Source organism: Maniola hyperantus, chromosome 24 (assembly GCF_902806685.2).
Source record: "Maniola hyperantus chromosome 24, iAphHyp1.2, whole genome shotgun sequence".
NCBI lineage: Eukaryota > Metazoa > Arthropoda > Insecta > Lepidoptera > Nymphalidae > Maniola > Maniola hyperantus.
In genome coordinates, this window is record NC_048559.1 from 6,066,734 (window position 1) to 6,093,620 (window position 26,887).

The window sequence follows — 26,887 nt, forward strand, 5'->3', positions numbered from 1 at the left end:
TCAACATTAACCAATACTTAAATCAAACGCAAAAAATTATAATTACATAAATAAAATGTATCAAAAGAAGTTGAAGAAAATGCTTTACTTAAAGTATTTTAAGTGCTATAATAGACAATTAATACCCATTAAAGTTGAATAAAACATTACAAAACTAACGCAGACAACAGCTTTTTGTCGTAAGTAGACCAATTTTTATCCATCGACGGGTTTTCAGACGATTTCAGCAGTTCCCATTTTACGCCGGCTTAACGCACTGTCTTTTGCTTTGGCATACTATACCTACACTCAAATTTTCTGACGGACTAGGTGATAACTTCTTACTTTAACTTGAACTTATGGTATTCTTGCTGCAACTATGCATTTCAGATAACAATGTGAGAGTCTCAGACAATAGAAGTCAAATTATCATAATTTATTATGGCTTCAAACTTTGGAGCTAAGTCTTCATTCCTGATGTGTCAAAAATTGGACCGAATTAGCGAGAGTTGGTTATAATAATTAACTCTGATTTAGTGGGACCGTTTTTTATGAGCCGCGAGACATCTGCTTTAAAATAACTAATTCAATCTCCAAACTAAACTAAAATGGCATGTCTAAATGTATTACTATACTATCCCTATCATAATGCTCCCGAAGAAAAATGATAGCGCTAAATTTACACCTGACATTTAAATTTAGTTTAGAGATATACCACATTGGGCCACAATCTTGCCACAATAGCTTTCGTTCTAGTTTCTCGGGTGTTTATTAGATCTGTCAATCAACGCACAGCTCAAACTACTGGACGGATCGAACTGAAATTTGGCATGCAGAGCTATTATGACATAGGCATCCGCTAAGAAAGGATTTTTGAAAATTCCACCCCTAAGGAGGTAAAATAGGGGTTTAAATTTTGTGTAGTCCACCCGGGCGAAGTCGCGATCATAAGCTAGTCTCCTATAAAATTGATTTTTCCGATTATGCTTTCATTCGATTGAGGCGTCAAATAGTATTGTAATATAGAGATATAAGTCAAGGCTTTTAAATAATTAGATTTATGGAATTGACCATAAAAAAGTTACAAGTACCAATAAATATTACTTACAAGTTTTTTAAAATAGTTAATGTATAGTAAATGCTTGAAAACTGACCTTACAAAATTAATACTAACTACTTACTTACCAACCAATAAGTATTAACAGACAAAACATATAGATAACATAGCACTAATACAGTGTAAATTATTATATTATAGTAGCCAGCAAGAAATATTGTACCTACATCGACTTTTAGAATTAGATTTCATCTTTGTAGAGCGTTGTCTCTGTCACTCATACCTATATGTGACGTTTGTCGGTCTCAACGACAGAGACAACGCTCTACGACACCGCTGTCTCTTTCTAAAGGTCGATGTTTGTACTACCGATTCGTAATTATAACCCGTCACAAAGTATATTGTTACTGGCAACATATTCTGGATGAACATGACATTAAATTTTCGGAAAAATTCGGTTTATAAAGTCTAGGTTTAAAGGTATAAAATAAAATATTTAAGCTACAGCACCCGGCGCAGTGATATACACCGGCGCAGCCGTAGGCCTGTGTTTTGACAGGGAGTACGCGCGGTTGGAAGGCCAGTCCTTTCCATAGCCTCCACCTGATGAGTAGGAGTAGGTGTTAGCGTAGTCCGCATTGTAGTCTGAAGAGTCACTCCCGAAGTATGAGTAGTGGGACATCGGGTGGTGGTGTTGCTGAAACATACATAATTAAATTAAAGTGACGTTTTCAATTCTCATGATCGTAAAGTTCTACTTTATGCTCGCTGTAAGCGGACTAAAATGCTTTTCATGCTCTTGTGCATAAAATGTTTATGGGTAAACAAGAATCTATCTGATGAGAGATGACACATCATCATCATCATGATCAACCCACCGCCGGCTCACTACAGAGCACGGGTCTCCTCTCAGAGTGAGAAGGGTTTGGCCATAGTCTACCACGCTGGCCATGTGCGGATTGGTAGATTTCACACACCTTTGAGAACATTATGGAGAATTCTCAGGCATGCAGATTTCCTCACGATGTTTTCCTTCATCGTTAAAGCAAGTGATATTTAATTACTTATAACGCACATAACTCCGAAAAGTTAGAGGTGCGTGCCCGGGATCAAACCCGCGACCTCCGATTAGAAGGCGGACGTCTTAACCACTAGGCTATGACAACTTTTTTCATGAACCAAATTTTCATCAGATGACACATGAATGACACAAAAAAAATTGTACATTAAGCTAGCTTTGACTTTTAAAAAGTTTTTTATATCAAAAACTTTTAATTTCAAACTTGTTAATGTATACTCCAAGTTCATTATCAATGTACTATACTTAGAATTTTAATAGTAGAAATGCTACTCGCGTGCTCTTTATCAATAAAAGCCCATATCGAGTGCTTATGATAAAAGTTGTATGGATTATGTCTATTGATTTATGCATAAAGTGATAATATACCTATTTATACATAATACCTAGTAGACATTGGAAGTGCTACAAGCATTGTATATTAGTTATACAATAGGATATTTTACCCTTTTTAGGGTTCCGTACCCACTCTTTTGTCACTTTGTCACTTTGTTGTCGGTCTGTCAAGAAACCTAGAGGGTACTTCCCGTTGACCTAGAATCATGAAATTTGGCAGGTAGGTAGGTCTTATAGCTGGTATTAGGAGAAAAATCTGAAAACCGTGAATTTGTGGTTACATCACACAAAAAAAAAATTAAATTGTGGTCTTAAACTAATAATTAGTATTTTCAATTTTCGAAGTAAGATAACTATATCAAGTGGGGTATCATATGAAAGGGCTTCACCTGTGCATTCTAAAACAGACTTTTATTTATTTTTATGCATCATAGTTTTTGAGTTATACTGCAAAATGTCGAAAAAATACGACTGGAGTACGGAACCCTCGTTGCGCGAGCCTGACTCGCACTTGGCTGGTTTTTGAAAAGTGTCTTAATTTGATCCTAAAGTGATAATAAACTACAAACTTACAAAAAAAATATCGATCGATAAATGCAATGAAAATGCATGTTGCATTTAAAATTTCGCCGCGAAAACGCTGCCTTCCATCTTTTTAGGTTCATGAGCTGTCATAACGTCATAGGGATTGGTAAACAATAGTGTTTTCTTTGTGAAATACATTACAACTTTAATCCATGTGACGTCACAGTCGGAATTAACATGGCAGCTACGGTATCATGCGTTTTGAATTTTTGTAGAACAGATCAAAAAGTGAAATCTTTATTTTAAAGATTATAAAATTCATTATATAATTTTATAAACTGAAATACTATTATGCATAAAAATAAATTAAAATCTGTTTTATCATGTACATGTAAAGCCCTTTCATAATTTGATACCCCACTTGGTACAGTTGTCTGTTGTCTTTAAAGAGGAAACCCTCACAATGTTATCCTTTACTAATGTTAAAGCAAGTGATACCTAAAACGTAAACATAACTACGAAAAAGTTAAGGGTAGGTATCTATATCCCTACTAGCCAATGTAACAAAAATCTAATTAGTTTTGGGATAGTCTTGCGACTTTGCGACAGTAAATATCTCTACCTACTCTTACTGGAAACTGTAAGTTCTCCTGAAAAGGTTTTATTGCTTTACCAATTTAATTAAAGTTTTAGTTGAAAAACTAAATTGTCTTTTACACAAGGGGTTTTCATTAAATCTACAAAAATAGAAATAAAATTCCATCGAAAAATCAATTTCAACATTTGATTCAATATTTTTCTTATGCGTGAATCAAAAGATGGGATGTTTTCTTTTTTCTTTTGAGGTATTAATTTCGGTTCGAATCGTTTTTATCAATGATCTAGCTTATTCCCGCGACTTCGTCCGTGGACTACACAAATTTCAAACACCTATTTTACCCCTTTAGGGGTTGTATTTTCAAAAATTCTTTTTTAGCCGATATCTACGTCATAACTCATAAGCTATCTGCGTGTCAAATTTCAGCCCGATCCGTCCATTAGTTTGAGCTGTGCGTTGGTAGATCAGTTAGTCAGTCAGCTTTTCCTTTTATATATGAGGATATATTATAGAGCGTAAGTTTCGAACAAAAATCGTGTTTCAAGCTAAACATACCTAACACTTTCCATCAAGTTATAAGTAAAAGTTGTCCAGAACCATGATAACACCCTTTACTGACCTTACAAGCCTTCAAAGTGCTAAGCAAACCGGGCAGCAGCAATGCTGCAATCAGCAACACTTTCTTGATCAGCATAACAGCGAGCAGTATTGGGATGAGCAGCATCTTCACCTTGAGTGTCGCCAGGAGGTTCAGAAATGGGATCATTATAGCGAGCCTCTTTTTTTTACCACGGGCTGAAATGTGACAATTGTAGGGTCAATATAACAATAATAATATTATCCATACTGATATTGTAAATGTGAAAGTGTGTCCGTTTGTCCGTCAGTCTGCTAGCCTTTCACGGCCCATCCTTTCAATCGATTTTCCCGAAATTTGGTACAGATATAGCTTGCATCCCGGGGAAGAACATAGGCTTTTTATCCCTGAAAATCAAAGAGTTTCCACTGGATTTATAAAAGCTTAAATCCAAAGTCGCGGGCATCATCTGTAAATAAATAAATAAATGTCGTACCTTTCGAGCTAATAAATAGGTACTTAAAAAATTTATATTAAAGTTTCACCTGACACCAAAACTAATAATTGGCAATTCAAAGTTACTCGGATACAAAGATTAGTTCCAAATTAGCTTCGTTCTTCTTCCCACGTTTCAATCCAATTACTTTCGATGCAGCATTTAACACTTTTCCTCATTATATTTAACTGTGTTTGTTTAATCGAAATTGTATGGCCTTGTACTTGCAAATGAGGGATTGTAATAATATGATAGTGACAATCAAATTGTTTCGTTTATTACGTTTTACAGTTTAAAAAGCTTTTTAGAAAAATAAAACGCGAACCCGTGTTTACGCAATCTTCTGTTAATCAGCACATAATATTGTGCTCGTCGAATATGTTGTTGTACACTCATTCAAGTTGAAAGTTTCTTTCACGCCTTGGTCTATTGTCTCAAAACCCTTGAACACAAAGTGGCACTTTTGCCAAAGTTTATTTGATGATACAACACAAAAGCAATTGAGAATTCTATCTAAACTCTAAAAAATTTAAGTACCAATATGGTGACTTGACCCGTCTGAAATCATTGTAATGAACTTGAGTCAAAATAATCTGCCGAAAGGGAAACGCCCATTCGTCAAAGGGTTTTTGGCCAAGAAGGTACATCCATCAATGAAATTAATTAAAGGCATTAGGACTGAGATCAAAGCTCAAGAATCAAGCACTATTTCGGACATAGAACTCGGAGGAATTTTTATAAAACTTTTTGTTTATTTGATTTCTCAATAAGAATTATTGCAATATCCACACATTGCCAAGATTGTCATTACGAGCGGAATTAGTTGAGCGTCTTTTAATTACGCCGGAGTGTTACCTACGCACAAACCGTTACGAGCAATATCTCCGTCATTAAATAAGTTTTTTTATTAGTATTCATAACATTAATATGGATGAATTTTGGCCAAGAATGGGCCCTTTGGCTTCCCGTTAGCCCACATGCATATCGATAATCTGTTGGAATAAAATAAAATTGAATCAGTAATTTCAATAACCACATAAGTCAAGATTTTCTCAAAAGTACTTTTATTGGCGCAAACGCATATTCTGAGTGAATCACACAACTTGTTAATAAAGTGGTTCTTTCAAAATATTGATTAAATGTGATTGTTTTGTTTCAATTATAGAAAAGTTTTTCAGGTTTTTTAAACTATTATTATTTAAAAATTGTAAAGATTATTCGATATGTCAAGCATATAAGACTTCAAATACTATATTCAGTCCAAAAAAGTCTTTCAAAATTCGTTTACTTTGAGTTACACAGTTTTTATTGATTTCTGAAAAATTCTACTTGTGTGATCCATTCGCCTAGCTTAATCAGCTATTATAGGCTGACCTTGTTCTATAGGACGATCGCGTCGATCTACGATCTTACACAATGCCAACCAGATAAAGCTTTCACTGGCACTCCAAACTGAAAGGATTTTCTTGTCTCTCGATGTACACAAATATTTCTTGTATGCTTCAACGTATTTACGAAATACCTAAAACCATCTTGAACATGCAAAGTGCTGTGATAATAACAATTAATATATTCGTAGAAATGCTCTTATACGTCATATACTAACTTATAAGTATTTTTAGGGTTCCGTACCTCAAAAGGAAAAACTTAACCTTTATAGGATCACTTTGTTGTCTGTATGTCTGTCTGTCCGTCTGTCTGTCAAGAAACCTACAGGGTACTTCCCGTTGACCTAGAATCATGAAATTTGGCAGGTAGGTAGATCTTATAGCTGATATTTGCGAAAAAATCTGAAAACCGTGAATTTAGGGTTAGATCACACAAAAAAAATTAAATTGTGGTTATGAACTAATAATTAGTATTTTCAACTTTCCAAGTGAGTGACTATATCAAGTGGGGTATCATATGAAAGGTCTTCACCTGTGCATTCTGAAACAGATTTTTATTTATTTTTATGTATCATAGTTTTTGAATTATCCTGCAAAATGTCGAAAAAATACGACTGTAGTACGGAACCCTCATTGCGCGAGCCTGACTCGCACTTGGCCGGTTTTTTCAAACTTACGACTACTTTCCGATGTCGTTTGCAAGACTACGATACGACAACCCTGAACGACTGGCCTACTGAATGCTCAGAAACTTGGACAGGCTACAAAAGCTATTTATAAAACCTTTCTCTCACCTGGTGATTATTTCTGAGAAACTAATAAAAGTATTATTATTTTTGTGACATGAAAAGCAGTCTATGTTATATCTATTTCTGATTAAAAAACTTGTTTTATAAAGTCAAAATTTGTATGACGTCGTACACAAAAACAAATTGAAGGTTGCAAAAGTTTTGTTTGGAATGACATGCCTTGTGCGTAGTACTACCAGAGGTCGTTGCCTATATCCGTTTCATTTAAAGCAAGCTTTAATCAAGATGGGTCAGTTTTTCCGCTCCGAAAAGACAACAGAAATACAGACATACACATTTAGTATGGATATGGATTCGTATAGTATCCGTGGTACTAGGTTTTCGACTAAGATTAAAATAAGCTAATAAAACTAGTAACTATATAGGTAGGTACAACATTTAGAACCCAAAGTTAATTTTAGTAAGGAAAGCTAGCTGTTTTATCGTAAAGGTATGATTCCGATTTCCGAACCACGCTGCACGCTGCAGTGCTGCCGCAACAGTGCTGTCGCGGCACTACTGGTCCCTATACAATCTCTATAAGCTTATATGAGATTACATTCCGAGCTAGGCAGCAATCGCATCGCTGCTGCGACATTGCTGCCTAGCTCGGAATGTAGTCTAAATATATAAAAGGAAAAGGTGACTGACTGACTGACTGACTGATCTATCAACGCACAGCTCAAACTACTGGATGGATCGGGCTGAAATTTGGTATGCAGATAGCTATTATGACGTAGGCATCCGCTAAGAAAGGATTTTTGAAAATTCAACTCCTAAGGGGGTGAAATAGGAGTTTGAAATTTGTGTAGTCCACGCGGACGAAGTCGCGAGCATAAGCTAGTCTCATATAAACTTATAGAGATTGTATGGGGACCAGTAGTGCCGCGACACCACTGTTGCGGCAGCACTGCTGCGTGCAGCGTGGTTCGGAATCATACGTTAAGACGTAACAGCAGCCAACCGCCGCAATTTAGTTTTGCCCGCTTTGTTGTTTATATTTTGTGGCAAAACCCAACATGTTTAGAGCATTACTAATCTAGAGCAACCCTTAAGGACTAATTGGACTATACTCCGTACAAAATGACTCCTCACGCGCCATTTTAACTCTATAGGTCAACTGTCATGTCAAAAGTACGGTTCACTTTTAAAATAAGGACTCCTCAATCCTGATGCTGCAGGGGACAACTGTCATGTCAAAAGTACGGTTAATTTTTAAAATAAGGACTCCTCAATCCTGATGTTGCAGGGGACAACTGTCAGGACAAAAGTACGGTTCACCTTTAAAATAAGGACTAAAATCGTACTTTTGTCATGGACACATAAAGCTAAAATGGCGTGTGAGGAGTTAAATTTTACGCGTTATAGCTTGTTTACTCAGATGCTACTATGTTTCTGGTTTTAGCTCTACCCTTGAGAATAAAGCAGACGAATCCAAACATAATAAAAAATAGCTCAATATTTACTTCGCAGTCGTAACTCCTGAAGTTACAAGATGGTGGTTTGCGCAGAACATAGACTAAGAAGCCATACAAACCTGTAAGTCCCGCAAATTGCTAATGAGCGTGGCCGTCATTTTAGTGACGTCAGCACTAGACTTAAGTTTCTCGCTGATGGCTGACGTCAAAATGAGGTCATTTCGATTTTAATGAGACATGGTTCCAGCGCATGCGCAATAGCAGTTTGGGGGACTTATAACTGAAATCTGTTTGTGGGTACAATGCACATACGCCTCATGTTCAGATTGGACTACTTATTTTGCGTTCACTCGCGTTTTATTTCACACCTAAAATTTGCAAACTATAGTACCTACCTAAACCTACCTATCGCTAACACAAAATATAAAAAAAAACAGTTAACTTCGAGTCAGGCTAATGCACCAAGGATTCCGTACCTTGGAAGGATATTCATCATCATCATCATCATCATGATTTGATGACCATTGCCGGCTCACTACACAGCACGGGTCTCCTCTCTGAGTGAGAAGGGTTTTGGCCATAGTCTGCCAAGTGCCAGGTGCGAATTGGCAGACTTCACACACCTTTAAGAACATTATGGAGAACTCTCTGGCATGCAGGTTTCCTCACGATGTTTTCCTTCACCGTTAAAGCAAGTGATATTTTAACTACTTAAAACGCACATAACGAAAAGTTAGAGGTGCGTAGTCTTTATTGTTTGAAATCGTTTTTCTGGGGCTCGCGTCGAGAGTGCTTGAAGGAGATTTCAGTAAGCCTCAACTAAAGACGCAAAATATTTGAATAGCCCTAATAACTCGTAATCCAAGGATTAACTGCACTCAAACCATACGTATTCAAATACCCTTTGACATTTTCTCCAAAACAAAATTGCGTCGGCTTTGATCATTGACCATCTGACTTCTCTTGGGAGTTAGTTATGCGATTGGTCAATCATCATAACGCAAGACTGCGGTACAGTACACGGCAGAAAATAATCTACATCGGCCTTTAGAAATTAGAATGATATTTCGGCTAGAGCGTTGTCTCTGTTACTCATACCTATATGACGTGTTGCCGGTCTCAACGACAGAGACAGTGCTCTACAAATGCGCTATCTCCTTTATGTCAATCATATAACATAGCCCACTATTATATTATTCTGTGACTGCGTTGGTACTGCGTAGGACTACAAACTCTAGAACTGCATTATCTAAATATATGAAAGGAAAAGGTGACTGACTGACTGACTGACTAATCTATCAACGCACAGGTCAAAGAATTGGACGGATCAGTCTGAAGTTTGGCATGCAGATATCTATTATGACATAGGCATCCGCTAAGAATTTTTAAAAATTCAACCCCTATGGGGGTGAAATAGGGGTTTGAAATGTGTATAGTCCACGCGGACAAAGTCGCAAGCATAAGCTAAGCATAAGATAAATTAAAAAAAACTCCGTCAGTCGAATTAACGGCTAAAAGTGGATGAACAGTACAACAGAACAACCCTTAAGGACTAATTGGACTATACTCCGTACAAAATGACTCCTCACGCGCCATTTTAACTCTATAGGTCAACTGTCATGTCAAAAGTACGGTTCACTTTTAAAATAAGGACTCCTCAATCCTGATGCTGCAGGGGACAACTGTCATGTCAAAAGTACGGTTAATTTTTAAAATAAGGACTCCTCAATCCTGATGTTGCAGGGGACAACTGTCAGGACAAAAGTACGGTTCACCTTTAAAATAAGGACTAAAATCGTACTTTTGTCATGGACACATAAAGCTAAAATGGCGTGTGAGGAGTTAAATTTTACGCGTTATAGCTTGTTTACTCAGATGCTACTATGTTTCTGGTTTTAGCTCTACCCTTGAGAATAAAGCAGACGAATCCAAACATAATAAAAAATAGCTCAATATTTACTTCGCAGTCGTAACTCCTGAAGTTACAAGATGGTGGTTTGCGCAGAACATAGACTAAGAAGCCATACAAACCTGTAAGTCCCGCAAATTGCTAATGAGCGTGGCCGTCATTTTAGTGACGTCAGCACTAGACTTAAGTTTCTCGCTGATGGCTGACGTCAAAATGAGGTCATTTCGATTTTAATGAGACATGGTTCCAGCGCATGCGCAATAGCAGTTTGGGGGACTTATAACTGAAATCTGTTTGTGGGTACAATGCACATACGCCTCATGTTCAGATTGGACTACTTATTTTGCGTTCACTCGCGTTTTATTTCACACCTAAAATTTGCAAACTATAGTACCTACCTAAACCTACCTATCGCTAACACAAAATATAAAAAAAAACAGTTAACTTCGAGTCAGGCTAATGCACCAAGGATTCCGTACCTTGGAAGGATATTCATCATCATCATCATCATCATGATTTGATGACCATTGCCGGCTCACTACACAGCACGGGTCTCCTCTCTGAGTGAGAAGGGTTTTGGCCATAGTCTGCCAAGTGCCAGGTGCGAATTGGCAGACTTCACACACCTTTAAGAACATTATGGAGAACTCTCTGGCATGCAGGTTTCCTCACGATGTTTTCCTTCACCGTTAAAGCAAGTGATATTTTAACTACTTAAAACGCACATAACGAAAAGTTAGAGGTGCGTAGTCTTTATTGTTTGAAATCGTTTTTCTGGGGCTCGCGTCGAGAGTGCTTGAAGGAGATTTCAGTAAGCCTCAACTAAAGACGCAAAATATTTGAATAGCCCTAATAACTCGTAATCCAAGGATTAACTGCACTCAAACCATACGTATTCAAATACCCTTTGACATTTTCTCCAAAACAAAATTGCGTCGGCTTTGATCATTGACCATCTGACTTCTCTTGGGAGTTAGTTATGCGATTGGTCAATCATCATAACGCAAGACTGCGGTACAGTACACGGCAGAAAATAATCTACATCGGCCTTTAGAAATTAGAATGATATTTCGGCTAGAGCGTTGTCTCTGTTACTCATACCTATATGACGTGTTGCCGGTCTCAACGACAGAGACAGTGCTCTACAAATGCGCTATCTCCTTTATGTCAATCATATAACATAGCCCACTATTATATTATTCTGTGACTGCGTTGGTACTGCGTAGGACTACAAACTCTAGAACTGCATTATCTAAATATATGAAAGGAAAAGGTGACTGACTGACTGACTGACTAATCTATCAACGCACAGGTCAAAGAATTGGACGGATCAGTCTGAAGTTTGGCATGCAGATATCTATTATGACATAGGCATCCGCTAAGAATTTTTAAAAATTCAACCCCTATGGGGGTGAAATAGGGGTTTGAAATGTGTATAGTCCACGCGGACAAAGTCGCAAGCATAAGCTAAGCATAAGATAAATTAAAAAAAACTCCGTCAGTCGAATTAACGGCTAAAAGTGGATGAACAGTAAATCTAAATCAATTTAATTTAAGCCCTTCCGTTAGATAGGGTTAGGATAATCAATCAATCTAGACTACCGACGACATGCCCTAATAGATTACAGGAACGGATACTAATTTACTGCGACGAGACGAGGACGAGATATGAATTAGTTAAATTCAATAAGTTTGAATAGAGTACATAACAGACTCGCCTCGACTTAGCACGAATTTCACATGTAGTCCCGTTGCCCCGTTAGCCGTATCCCCGTTAACGGGGACATCGGGATTTGAATAAAATTATAAAAAACTTATCCCGTTGTCCCCGTTATCTATTCCCCTTCAACGGGGACTGCTGTAAATGAATAAAATTGTTAAAAATTCTTTCCGTTGTTTCCGTACTCTGCCTCCGTTGACAGTATCCGAGAGTCGACATTATTATTTAATTAAACTAAGTAGGTATCATATACACAGTTATTTCACTGTAATGAAATTTTTTTTTTTTTTTTAATAAAAAGAATATTAGCCATTTTTTTAAATGACTAATATTCCCCTTTCCTCTCCAATTAAGCGTCAAGCTTGTGCTAGGAGTAGGTACGACAATAGTGCAACGGGCGGGGTTTGAACCGTCGACCTTTCGGTTTTCAGTCCACTCCTATACCGGTTGAGCTATTGAGGCTCTTTATTGTTTTCTAAATTGTTTAGTAGTTGTTTCTAAATTGTTTAGTAAAAATCATAATCATGAAGGTGTTTAGCTTTGCCACATCGAATTTATTTTTAACACCAGTCAAAAAATAACAGTTACTTACTGTTATTTTTTTGACTGGTGTTAAAACTAGACACATTGTAGTCTAACATTATGTTGTTCAACTTAACTATCCAATTATATATTAATATTATTAATATTACAATAATTTAATGACAATTAATATTATTAAAAAAATGAGTGCCATACCGTACTGAATATTAAAGAAAATTATAGCCAGTGTCACTCGGGATAATGTAGGAATTCTAACCAAATCCGTTCCGGCATTTAGTAGGTAGTTATGGTGGATTAAACAAACTGACATACGCACCTACATACATGAAAAATGGTAAAAGTCAAATTCGAACCAACAGTCGTTATCGTCTTCAGTTAACGTTGCTCACCCAACGCAGTCGACCAGCATCAACCAACTTCCACCACCCTGGCACCAAGCGATTTAGCGTTCCGGTACGATGCCGTGTAGAAACCAAAGGGGCATGGGTTTAATAAAAACTGCCATACCCCTTCCAGGTTAGCCCGCTTCCATCTTAGACTGCATCGTCACCATCATGTGAGATTGCAGTCAAGGGCTAACTTGTATATGAATAAAAAAAAAACCTTTTACTTATAGTAAAACAAACTCACCATCTTCATCAACCTCCTGTTCTTCAACAGTCCTCGACCCCTCAGGCAGATTGACCCTCAAAGCTTTCATCTTGAAGAACTCCTTAACCAAGCTCATGAAATACTTTGCTATTTCAGTCCACTCCGACAAAAAGCCCCTCGGCTCATTTCGTATCGAATCTAGTTCTTCAGAAATTGTTAGATTTTGTATAGTTTCATCACCTAATGGTACTAAGCTGATCATTGCACTTGCTTGTATAGTTTCGTTATTTTTCATATCACCGAAAAAGGTTTTCTTAGCTATTTTCAGAGCTCTGTATTTTACACAAGAGAACGCTTCCCCCTTTACATAACAGCTATCTTTGACATATCTGAGATACCGATCTTCGAATGCAGTAGCGGATAAAGTTATGACGATAATTTGGAATGCAGCCAATTTGAGAATCATCTTGATAAGTCCTGAAACAGTACAATAAAAATTAAAAACCGGTCAAGTACGAGACGAACTCTCACACAAAGGTTTCCGTATCATCGTACAGACATACGTCTAAAACTTTGATTTAGTAAAATAATTTTTTCATCAACATATTTTAATTTTATTTGATGATGTAACTACAAATTCACGGTTTTCGGATTTTTTCCTTTAACTGTGCAGTAAGATTTACCTAGATTTTTTTCATGATTCTAGGTCAACGGGAACTATCTTTTCCAAAAACAGGCGAAAACATAGTTTGGTTTATGATTGGTTGGTGGTGGTGGACAAAATGGTTCACGCCCACTGAGTTTTTTTATCTTTGTAAATTTTTTTCGCTTCCGCAATACAGTACGACAAGGCTCTCTTCGCACTTCAATAACATTGACAGGGAGGCGCTGTTAGAGAACAAATGCTTAGAATATTCAATCAAGAACAAAGGGGACACTTGACGGCAACGTTAGTTCCGATTTTCGCCACGCGACAAGATAGCCTTGTCGCACTGTACCGCTAAATATGTCCTTGGCTTTAAGGACCAAAACACTTTAATAAAGGAAAATAAATATTCAACTGAGCCTGAGCACATTCATATCACGTTCCTTATTTACACGTACCTAGTAAAACAAATAACTTCACTAACTCGCAGAAATGAAATTTCGCACTACCTACATTTTGAGTGCCCAAAGTAGGTACCAAACGAATTTTCAGATACACTGCGAAATCGACTTTGATTGAAAGCCAGTAGAAACTATTTCGGATTGATTAACATTATTATTTACTTTTAAGATGAACAATAATACATTTTGTACCAATTACGTACGGATAGGTAGGTCACCCTCATGAATTAATAAAAAGGAAAATAACGCACTTTGTACAACTTTGACTGAACTAAATAAATACGAAATTGTTTGTTCATTTTTAGGGTTCCGTACCCAAAGAGAAAAACGGGAACTTATTACTAAGACTCCGCTGTTAGTCCGTCATACTGTTCTAAGGTATTCTTTATATTCAAAGCCTTCAAATGATATTGCAAAACTTTGACGAAAGGTATTCAAAATATAAGCCCCTGAGAAGATTGTTTTGTTCGAATTTTAATTAACTTATCAAAACACCAAAATAAAATTTCAAAAACCTAAGTTTAGGATAAAAAAAAGAAAAATATTATACATAAGTCTTTAGACGTGGATTTATAAGTATCTCTGGCTTAAAATTCATCTTTTTCAGCTATATAATATGTACCAAACCATCTATCAGTAAAATAACTTATTATAAAGAAGTCTTTTAACCATTATATTACACAAACATAATATCTAACACCTATGCATACCTACATTATCATATTTTCTTCTCTATTAGTAACAAGTTCAATATCGGTGAAAAAAATTTTGTTCGGTGGCTAAGCTTAGTGCAGTTAATACGAGTTTCATTCAGAACATTTCACGAGGAATGTTTATATTATGTATTGTAATATAACATAATTATTATTCGTATTTACCTATGGAATAGAACCAACCAGGCAAAGCCGGTGCAGGTAAATTAGTGAATATATATTATATACCTTAAGGAAACGCTGACTGACTGTTCTAATTTACGTCAAAACCACCAAAACTATCGAACTGATATGTACCCCAAACCGGTTTAATTAGAAAGGCAATAATGAGATGATGGTTTTAGAGTGTTTTTTAGCATAGTACCTAGCACACGCCAGGTATCCGCTAGTCTAAATATATAAAAGCAAAATCTGACTGACTGTCTGTCTGTGATCAACGCACAGCTCAAACTACTGAATGGATCGGGCTGAAATTTGGCAAGCAGATAGCTATTATGACGTAGACATCCGCTAAAAAGCTACATACGGAAAATTCAACCCCTAAGGGGGTAAAAAAGGGGTTTGGAATTTTTTGAAGTCCACGCGGACGAAGTCGCGAGCATAAGCTAGTTTGGAACATAAATCGCAAGTGGGGGGTGGATAAAGTTCAGGTCACATATTGTAAGCTCTTAGGTAAGTCCAAGTTCTAACTTTGGAGAGGTCAATGAAGGTCAACTCAGGTCTTAGAACAAGGTCACAAATCTGCAGTTAGGCTAGCCGCACAGTAGCTGGTATAGCTTTTACTTCTATGTCGATTTCATCATCATCATCATTGACACCGATAAATTCGGCTTCAGCCGTGGCTAGTTACCAGCCTACCGGCGAAGCCGTGCCACCAAGCAAACGTTCCGGTACGATGCCGTGTAGAAACCAAAGGGGCGTGGGTTTAATAAAAAAACTGCCATAGCCCTTCCAGGTTAGCCCGCTTTCATCTTAGACTACATCATCACTTTCCACCAGGTGAGATTGCAGTCAAGGGCTAACTTATATCTGAATAAAAAAACCGGCCAAGAGCGATTCAGGCTTGCGCAACGAGGGTTCCGTACTACAGTCGTATTTTTTTGAGATTTTGCACGATAATTCAAAAACAATGGTGCATAATAATAAATAAAAATCGGTTTTAGAATGCACAGGTGAAGACCTTTCATACGATACCCCACTTGAAAGGTATAGTTATCTTACTTCGAAAATTGAAAATAATAATTATTATTAGTTCATGACCACAATTTAATTTTTTTGTGTAATGTAACCACAAATTCACGGTTTCAGATTTTCCCCCGAATGCTATAAGACCTACCTTCCTGCCAAATTTCATGATTCTAGGTCAACGGGAAGTACCCTGTAGGTTTCTTGACAGACCGACAGACAGACAACAAAGTGATCCTATAAGGGTTCCGTTTTTCCTTTTGAGGTAGGTAGGTACGGAACCCTAAAAATAAAAAAGGAGGTATATATATACGACAATCCAATAACGTCATACTTGAGGTTATAGGTGGGCATATGACCGGTCAGATATTCGATCACTGGCGGCGTGTGCATCGGGACGCGAATAAGAAGTAGAAGTAAGATTTTACTTCTACTTCTTGAACATCAAATAATATTTTAGTTATTTTAATTTTAATTTTAATTTATATTAATTTCTTTATTTAGTAGGTTTTTTTTTTTTTTTTATTATAATAGCACAACATTCACCTATAACCTTGCGATTTCCTTAAAGGGCACAAATTAAACTTGTGTTGTCAACCACGACACTTCACACACTTTTTAGTAACTATGTGCTTTTTTGTAACAATTTTTTGTAACTTTCCAGATTTTTTATGCAAATTCGTGACGCCGCTACCACCGATCAACGTCCAATGTCAAGAATACGTTCAGTTACTACGCTATTTAAATGATCTACAACCATTCCGCCACCGTACCTAGTAGCGATGGGCAAGATTGCTTATTGTAAATCATTTTCATTTGGTGAAATTATTACTTTTCTTCACAGCGATTTCACAGGCGATTTTTCACAGAGTGATTTTTAATTTTCGCACTTACAATCGTTTGCTACATTAATTATATTTTAAACTACGAATTATGATCAAGATGAATGTTGATATTTCGCAGGTTAGGTGTGTTTTCAAGGATAGTTAAGTTTCACGAAAAGCTTGTTTTCGTGGAACGTATCAAACGATTTTTTGCTACGTTGATTTTAGACTAGTTATTTTTTCCATTTCTAACATGCAGGGAGCAGGGATGAGTGTGTCATGTCTTCTTCCACTCCTGTCATTCGTTAACGTATTATCCACCTCTTTTTCACGCAATCCATCCACCTTTTCTTTGGTCGTCCTCTCCTCTTTTTTCCTTCCACATGTATAATTAACATTCTTCTAGTGACATGGCTTAACAAGTGTTTGTTACATATTATGAAGAGGCTATTTCATTATGATTTTTCACATGCTCCCGACTGTGAAATGGTCCATCTCTAATGCCTAGGAAAATACGATCCGGCCGGTTTCCAAACCATAGTAGCCACCGCACTCGGCTTTCCCTACTTTTATTTTTTTAATAATATAATTGTATGCAATTCCTGCGTAGAGATAGTAAGAACAGTGAATAAGCAAAACTAGTGCAAGATCTCTAAAGTGTAAGTGTACGATATCACTTTTGAAAATTACACCTAGATACCAATAAAATCAATTTGCCTCATCCGGTGACAGAAAGGCTGGCTTATTTTTGCTCAAAGGATCAGCCTGGTGGAGATTCAGCCAGTATTCTTGGCACCATTTCACGCTGGCATGATTTGTACAATGTTTAAGTTATTAGTAAGGACTATGTTTTCGCGGCGCTTGCGTTTGAGACTCTGGGCCCATGGTCATCGGACACGAAAGCTTTTATAAACGTCGTGTCCCAAAAGCTGATCCACGCGTCTGGTGACCCAAGAGCTGGTGCTTATTTCGCTCAACGGTTGAGGCTTGCCGTTCAGCGAGGTAATAGCGCCAGTGTTTCGGGCACAATGCCCATAAATGACCATTCGGACGGCGTATATTTTTTATAAATATAATTTTTTTAGTGAGAAGTTTTTTCTGTATGTATATACTATATATATAGTTTTTTTTTGTATTGAAATATTAAATGATTTCTGTGATTAAAATCCTATTATCGAGGAAAAAAAAAGTTATTAGATAAGGTTGTATCATTTTCAATAATACCTACCTGGAATTTCAATTCTCGTTGCTAAAAATGCAATTACGGGTGTGTGGGACTCACTGGCTATAATTGTTACAGCCTTCAGTATACCCACTAGAAACCCAGCATTACCGTCCACGTCAAGTAATAAGGCGTTTTAGGATCCCGCTGCTCGATTGTGATAGAATGACAGCTACAATGTCACGATCGCAATCAGGTACCTCTGATCGGTTGATGCTAGCTCACTGTTGGCCAGAATGTATTGTTGCAACAAGAATACCATAAATTCAGCCAATCGCAACGATTGCGATTGTAATAATGATTGATATAGTTTTTTCGCAATCGAGCAGCCGGATATCGCATGCGACTGAGAATTTTCACTTCTGAGCCGGGTCTCCTCTCAGAGTGAGAAGGGCTTAGGCCATAGTCTACCACGCTAGCCATGTGTGAATTGGTAGACTTCACACACCTTTGAGAACATTATGGAGAACTCTCAGGATTGCAGGTTTCCTCACGATGTTTTCCTGTGATATTTAATTACTAGCTGATGCCCGCGACGTCGTACGCGTGGATTTAGGTTTTTAAAAATCCTGTGGGAACTCTTAAATTTTCCGGGATAAAAAGTAGCCTATGTCCTTCCCCGGGTTGCTAGTTACCTTTGTACCAAATTTCGCCAAAATCGGTTGAACGGTTGAACCGTGAAAAGCTAGCAGACAGACAGACAGACAGACAGACACACTTTCGCATTTATAATATTAGTATGGATTTAAAACGCACATAACTCCGAAAAGTTAGAGGTGCGTGCCGGGATCGAACCCGATTAGAAGGCGGACGTCCTAACCGCTAGGCTACCACAGCTTATACACAGAAAGACAGAAATGCATTTTTCTTATTAGTTAGTCCCTGCAATGTCGTAACACAATACACCCTTGTTTTCTATTCCTATAGGGTTTCACTTGCACTTTCTTATACTTACAACTTACAGGCCATTGATACCGAAAGGTGATTGTCCTTTTTAGGGTTCCGTACCTCAAAAGTGAAAAATGAACCCTTATTACACTTCGTTGTCTGTCTGTCAAGAAACCTATATTTTCCGTTGACCTAAAATCATGAAATTCGGCAAGTAGGTAGGCGGTAGGTCATAGCATACGTACTAAAGGGAAAAATCAGAAAACCGTGAATTGGTTGTCTGTCTGTCAAAAAACCGATTAGGTTACTTCCTGTGACCTGAAATCATGAAATTTGGCAAGTAAGTAGATCATAGCACACGTTAAGGGAAAAATCAGAATACCGTGAATTTGTGGTTACATCACAAAAAAGTATGTTCTTGAACAAATAATTAGTATTTTCAACTTTCAAAGTATGATTACTATACCAAGTGGGGTGTTATATGAAAGGGCTTTTTACCTGTACATTTTAAAACATATTTTTATTTATTTTTATGCAAAATGGTTTTTGATTTATCGTGCAAAACGTATCGTATTCTACTATGACCAAAGTTCGTGACTTAGTTCGAAACGATATAGTTATATTACAATAAAGTTTCAACAGCTTTCATTCAGTTTTTTTGCTCCTCCTGTAAAATTTTATTTCATGCAATTACCTATATACTATTCTATTCTATTCTATACCGTTTCAAAGTAGCGGGAAGTGAGTAGACAAGGAAGGCGGAGGACCGTGTATCGTGGCGTGCTCTTGTCCAGCAGTGGACGCAAATAAACTGATTGATTGACATACACCATTTTGTCACCAGCCTACTGATTCGTTAACTCAATGTCTAACACTGAATGATTGCCACCGAGCTAATTTGACATTTATTTTAAATCCATTGAAGGTTTTCTAAGAAACAGTAATTTAGTATCACCCAATGAAGCAGCAATGTAGAACCACCCCGCCCTCACATGGAGTACTGCTCCCACCTTTGGGCTGGAGCACCCCAGTACCAACTCCTTCCATTTGATCGGATCCAAAGGCGGGCTGTTTGACTTGTGGACGATCCCAAACTAACCGGCTCGTTGGAAAGCCTGGAGCACCGCAGAGACGTTAGCTCTCTATGCGTGTTCTATCGCCTGTATAATGGGGAGTGCTCTGAAGAGCTTTTTGACCTCATTCCACCCTCTTTTTTCTACAACCGCACCGCGCGCCACCGTAAGGAATTTCACCCTCACCACCTGGGTGTCTGGTGCACTTCGACCGTCCGCTGCGCCAGATCCTTCTTTCCACGCACGTGCAAACTGTGGAACCAACTCCCATCGGCGGTGTTCCCACTAGATTATAACATGGGGTTATTCAAGGGGCGGACCAACAAATTCCTAAAAGACCGGCATCGCATCGGCGGTTCCTCTGGTGCTGCAAATGTTCATGGGCGGCGGTAATCACTTAACATCAGGCCCGCCTGCTCGTTTGCTCGCTATGTCTATTAAAAAAAACCAACCAATGTCAAATGAGCAATCATTCTGTGAAAGACGCTGAGTTAGCGGATCACCCCGCAGGTCCTTATATTAAATCCAAACAACTCTCACCCAATTTCCGGATCGAATCAACAACTTGCTTACAACAATTTGCACACTAAGTTATTGGTTGAATGTGTTAGAACAAAATAGATTTAAGACCAAATTGTACCACATTCTAGCAAATAAACACTATTTCTATTTCTATATTTCTATTACAATATCATGTTTCCGTTTTGGCGTTAAAATATCCATTTTCCCTTTCTTACCCTAATTATTTAATCCTTTTAGTGTAAAGTTAGAAACTTTGATAGAACAGGCGGATTCAATATTCTAATTTGTTGGAAACTTTAAACTAATTGACAGTTTCCCTATAATCGAATCGCAGATCAAGTAGCTTTTTTCTTTTATACTTCTTATCCAAACAATGATAGCCTAGTAGTCAAACTACGGTCTTTTAATAACTAGCTTATGCTCGCGACTTCGTCCGCGTGGACTACACAAATTTCAAACCCCTATTTCACCCCCTTAGGGGTTGAATTTTCAAAAATCCCCTTTCTTAGCGGATGCCTACGTCATAATAGCTATCTGCATGCCAAATTTCAGCCTGATCCGTCCAGTAGTTTGAGCTGTGCGTTGATAGATTAGATAGTCAGTCAGTCAGTCACCTTTTCCTTTTATATATTTAGATATCACTTTCTTTAACGGTGAAAGAAAACATCGTGAGGAAACCTACAATAACCTGCATGCCGGAGAAGAGAGTTTTATTGCCTTAAAGTTGCTGACATAAATTATAACTATAAAAAAAAATACAGATAAAGAACAAATAATCCATACTATTATTATAAATGCGAAAGTGTGTCTGTCTGTCTGTCTGTCTGCTAGCTTTTCACGGCCCATCCGTTCAACCGATTTTGACGAAATTTGGTACAGAGATAGCTTGGATCCCGGGGAAGGACAAAGGCTACTTTTTATCCCGGAAAATCAAAGAGTTCCCATGGGATTTTAAAAACCTAAAACCACGCGGACGAAGTCGCGGGCATCATCTAGTAACAATTAAGTTATACTAACAGTTCAGTTAAATCCGTACCCTTATATAAATGCGAAAGTGTGTTTGTTTGTTGGTTTGTTGGTTTGTTGGTTTGTCCTTCAATCACGTCGCAACGGTGCAACGGATTGACGTGATTTTTTGCATGGGTATAGATAAAGACCTGGAGAGTGACATAGGCTTTTAGACTAGTTAGACTTTTTATCGCGGAAAATAAAAGAGTTCCCACGGGATTTTTAAAAAATCTAATTCCACGCGTACGAAGTCGCGGGCATTAATATATTACCACTTTTATTGACTTGGAATCATGCGTCGATTGTACTTACGGTTTTTGAGCGAGATAATAATCGACAGCTAGTCGCTGCCTCGTTAGCGGTGGGACCAGTGCCTAAGCGTCATTCATCGCACCCGCATTTGTAAGGCGATGTAAAAAACCGACCAAGTTGGACTCGAGCGCCGAGGGTTCCGTGCTACAAAAGAAGTAAAACGGTAAGAATCACTTTTGTTAACGAACCGCAAAACTAACTTTGTTTGTAGAGATTTATTGTTAATACCAAAAAAAATATTATAGTTAGAGCGTTAGCTGTAAAATATAAATAAAGTTCTATTGACCATAATTATTTCAGATTTTTCGGAGATAAAGGGGAGGAACGGTATTTTTTTTGACATTTTCCACTATAAATCAAAAACTATTAGGCATAAAATAAATAAAAATCTTTTTCAGAATGTACAGGTTAAGCCCTTTCACATATCCCACTTAATATAGTTATCTTACTTTAAAAATTGAAAATACTAATTATTAGTTCATGATCACATTTTAATTTTTCTTTGTGATTTATTTTATTTTTATTATTTTTTATTTTTTATTTTTTATTTTTTACATCTTATTAGAACACTTACACTAACTAGATAATTAATAATAAATTTAAATACAAATAAAGGTACAAGAAAAAAGACATAAAATACAAAACGATAAAAAATCAAAGGATTTTGAATATGTACGCTGAGAACATTGAATGACATATTCATGCAATGCTCTCAGCGTACTTCAGTAACTCCCGAACCAGTATTATAGAGCCATCATTAAATGGGTCCCATTGAGCATTATTGTCCAAAAGCGCGTTGAACGATGCTAATGAACGGGGTATAGGTGTAACCACATATTCATGGTTTTCGGATTTTCTCCTTTACTTGTAGTATACGACCTACCTACAGGTTTTCTTGTCAGACACGACAGACAGAAAGACAGATGGACACATAGACAGAAAGACAAACAATAAAGTGATCCTATAGGGTTCCTTTTTTCGTTTTGAGGTATGGAACCCTAAAAACTAAATAGATGGTTAAGTTATTTCATCAATCATAAAAAAAATGTTAACTTGCTTGTTAACTTTCAGTTTCATCAAGTTTTTGCATCTTTAGAAAGTTATTGTCCGTAATAATATAACTAACCGTCTTTTGTTCTTTTTTGGTTTTCGCATTCTGTGCGTTTTTTTCTAAAAAAAATCTAACACCTACGAGTACGACAACGACTATATTGTCGTTCGTATTGCTTACAGTACACGACCGAAAGTAATGTACATCGGCCTTTAGAATGACATTTCGGCGTTGTAGAGCGTTGTCTCTGTCACTCATACCTATAATATGACGTTTTGTCGGTCTCAACGACAGAGACAGTGCTCTACAAATTTGCTATCTCCTTTTAAACGTCGATGTACTTACCTACGTTACATTTTTCTCAATTTCCTCTGGTCTGGTCTGGTGGGAGGTTTTGGCTGTGGCTAGTTAGCACCCTACCGGCGCAGCCATGCCGCCAAGCAATTTAGCGTTCCGGTACGATGCCATGTAGACACCAAAGGGGTATGGGTTTAATAAAAACTGGTATACCCCTTCTAGGTTATCCCGCTTAGACTATATCATCACTTATGATCAGGTGAAATTGCAGTCAAGGACTAACTTTTATCTGAACCACTACCCATATTATAAATGCAAAGGTGTGTTTTGTTTGTTGATTTGTTGATATGTTGGTTTGTTCTTCAATCACGTCGCGACAGACCAACGGGTTGATGTGATTTTTTGCATGGGTTAGTTTAAGCCCTGGAAAGTGACATGGGCTACTTTTTATCCCAGAAAATTAAAGAGTTTCCACGGGATTTTTAAAAATCTAAATCCATGCGTACGAAGTCACGGGCAAGAGCTAGTAAATAAATAAACCTAAAACAGCAGTGAAAAAGTACGACTTTGACTAGGTACACAAGTAAGCTAAGCTAGCAAGCTAGGCTAAGTACACAAAATAAAATAACAAAGCAAACTTAGATTCCTACACTATCAATACTCGTAACTCGAGACAAATGGAGCAACAAACACCATAAAGATTTCATAAAACTGTGCTTCTTTCTTTCTTTCTTAAGTATCACGTTCCGGAACAGTAAAAAATCGACCAAGTGCGAGTTGGACTCCTACACGAAGGGTTCCGTACCATCGTACAAGAATCAAAACCGTTTAATAAAAAATCATGACAGCCATTTCGAAATTTTTGGTAAGTAGGTAGGTTTCATACTCCTGTTTTACCCCCTCAGGGATTGAATTTTTAAAAATCCTTTCTTAGCAGATGTCTATGTCATAATAGCTATCTGCATGCTAAATTTCAGCCCGATCCGTCCAGTAGCTGTGAGTTAGATTAATCAGTCAGTCAATCAGTCATTCAGCTTTTCCTTTTATATACTGTTAGGTGGGTTTTGTTTATAGTCTGTGCCCGGCCTAGCACCCTTGGACATTCTCCGAGAGTCTTGGTTTCGGATAGACTCTACACTCTATGGTGACGCTTAGAATATGAATAGTTCGTTGTACTGATTTGTAAATTAATTAAATATCAATCAATCAATCAATCAATCAGCCTGTTTGCGTCCACTGCTGGACATAGGCCTTCCCTAGAGCGCGCCACCACACACGATCCTCCGCCTTCCTCATCCACCCACTTCCCGCTACCTTCTTAAGGTCGTCAGTCCAGCGGGTTGGAGGTCGTCCCACACTGCGCTTGCCGATACGCGGTCTCCACTCCAGAACACGTCTGCCCCAGCGGCCATCGGTTCTGCGGCAGACGTGGCCTCTGCCCACTGCCACTTCAAATTAATTAAATAAGAAACAGTGATTTAAAACTAGTTAAAGTATATCAAAATGGTTTTCAATCTAACAATACTTATATAGATTTGTTGTAGCAGCAATAGAAATACACATTATGTAAAAATTTCAACTCTACCTACCTACGGGATACAGCGCGCAGATAGACACACGGACGGACGGACGGACGGACAGCGGAGGCTTAGTAATATGGGCCCGTTGGCACTATTCGAGTACGGAACCCTAAAAAGAAAAAAGAAAGTGTTCGCTGAATCAATTTAAAAGATAAGTTATTCTTTTCGTCCGATTCGATTAACTGGTAAAAAACGTATTTGACCGTGAAATTACAAATTTAATCATAACATAATAATGATATCCCCCTAACCGTATTTTCGGCCATGGCGACCAATCTAAACGGAGACTAGGTATTCAACTACGCAGAAGATATCATCATCATGTATGTGTTTAAGCCATAGACCGCCACGCTGGCTAAGTGCGGATTGGTAGACTACACACACCTTTGAGAACATTATGAAAACTCCCTGACATGCAAGTTTCCTCACGATGTTTTCCTACACCATTAATGCAAGTGATATCTGTAGTATCAGAAAGCCGAAAGATTAAACAGTTTCCAAGTGCCTAGACCTAGGAGAACAAGTAAAGCATTCCGCCTGACACCTGCCCTTTATAAAAGCCCTTCCCGGGTATAAAAAGTAGCTCGTGTCCGTCTCCGTGATGCAAGCTATTAATTACCTATAGTCCGCGACAGGTTGAGATGGCAATCGGGGTATGAGGCGGGAGGACGCCCCGCACACCTGCACGCCCACGCTCGCCCGCACCGGGTTAGAGCGAGGGCTGTGAGGGTGTGTGGGACGTTCCTTTCCTGATTGCCATTTCAACCCGTCGTGTACTATACGTACTGTGCCAAACATCATCAAAATCGGTTAAACGAATGAGCCGGGAAATGGTAACAAACAGATAAACACTTTCGCACTTAACTTAATTTAATTTAATTTAAAACAACTTTATTGTTAATAGATTTACAGAGAGTAAGAATACATGATACACTTGAAAACCAAAGGGCGACCTTATCACTAAAGTGATATTAGTATGGAATACGTAACACTTTGTCAGGGACAACCACAGGGGAAAATGCTTGCAAATGCTACCATATTTTCCGTTTCCTCCATACAAATTTATATTCTATGAAGTAGACATAAAGTTTATTATACATTGGAATATTTATAAAAAACCTCGTCGTATCACTTCTGACTTCGACGGATGCCTTGCGGGTTGAGCCTCAGATACGGAAAAATATAATGTATGTATTTTATTGAAAGTGCAAACAAATCCGGAAATATATATTATGTCTATGTGACATTCTAGCAACCGGAAATTAAATTCTGAAAGGGGAACGTAGCTTAGACGGAAATGTTATCTGAGATGTTGTTTTTCATGTTGACAGAAAGTTATCTCCAAGTTAGATAATATATTATTATGAAAGGATATTATTATTGTAGCTAGTACAGAGGTAGTACATACCTACAGGTGTAACCAGAAGGCAAGCAAAAACAAAGACAGGTGAATACTGATATGATATCACAAAAAAAAACCGAAAAATTATGAATAAATATCTTATACTAGCAGATGCCCGCGACTTCGTCCGCGTAAAAATTTCTGGTTTCTCATGAGATCTGAAATTTTCCCGCTGCAAAAAGTCTCACCTTAAGATACGGAACCCAGCATACCTAAATGCCAATTTTCATATCTCTAACTTCAAAAACATAGGATTTTCATATAACCCTTCCACCCCCATTTTACTCCCTTAGGGGGGGGGGGGATTTAGTTAGATCCTTTCTTATCTGATACCTACCCCCTAGAAATAGCCTACATTTCAAATTTCAAGTAAAAATAACAATAGTTAAAAGTTTTCTATAAAAACATTGTCCTAGACCTAAGAGGACCACCACCCTTGAGGGGGGAATTTCCCAAATTGAATTATACAGGTTTTCATTATTTAAAGCTAATAACCTAAATGTCGATTTTCACGTCTCTAACTCCAAAAACATAGGACTTTCAAACAACCTTCGACCCCCCCTTTCCCACCCTTAGGGGTGGAATTTTTCAAAACCGTTTCTTAGCTGACACCTACGTCCTAGAAAGAACCTACCTAGTTTGTAGGCTTTATAGTTTCTGAGATTTCGTGATTAGTCAGTCAGTGAGTGAGTGAGTGAGT

General features: G+C 37.7%; 1 protein-coding gene across 1 annotated transcript; it reads right to left on the reverse strand.

Moving 5' to 3' along the window:
- Nucleotides 1-812: 812 nt before the first annotated feature.
- On the reverse strand, nucleotides 813-16,691 carry LOC117993614 (uncharacterized). Its single transcript, XM_034981416.2, has 4 exons — nucleotides 16,555-16,691; nucleotides 13,043-13,480; nucleotides 4,193-4,368; nucleotides 813-1,733 (listed from the first exon to the last, which is right to left on the reverse strand). Exons 2-4 carry the CDS (start codon nucleotides 13,467-13,469, stop codon nucleotides 1,533-1,535), a joined length of 804 nt encoding a protein of 267 aa, XP_034837307.1. The 5' UTR covers nucleotides 13,470-13,480; nucleotides 16,555-16,691; the 3' UTR covers nucleotides 813-1,532.
- Between the last annotated feature and the right edge of the window lie 10,196 nt (nucleotides 16,692-26,887).

Bases quoted from the DNA above. Each gene is read 5' to 3' on its own strand.
- LOC117993614 (XM_034981416.2), bottom strand. From the start codon at position 13,469: ATGATTCTCAAATTGGCTGCATTCCAAATTATCGTCATAACTTTATCC. The intron at 4,369-13,042 runs GTGAGTTTGTTT...GTCACATTTCAG, and splicing joins ACAGGAGGTTGATGAAGATG to CCCGTGGTAAAAAAAAGAGG. The intron at 1,734-4,192 runs GTCAGTAAAGGG...TGTATGTTTCAG, and splicing joins GCACTTTGAAGGCTTGTAAG to CAACACCACCACCCGATGTC.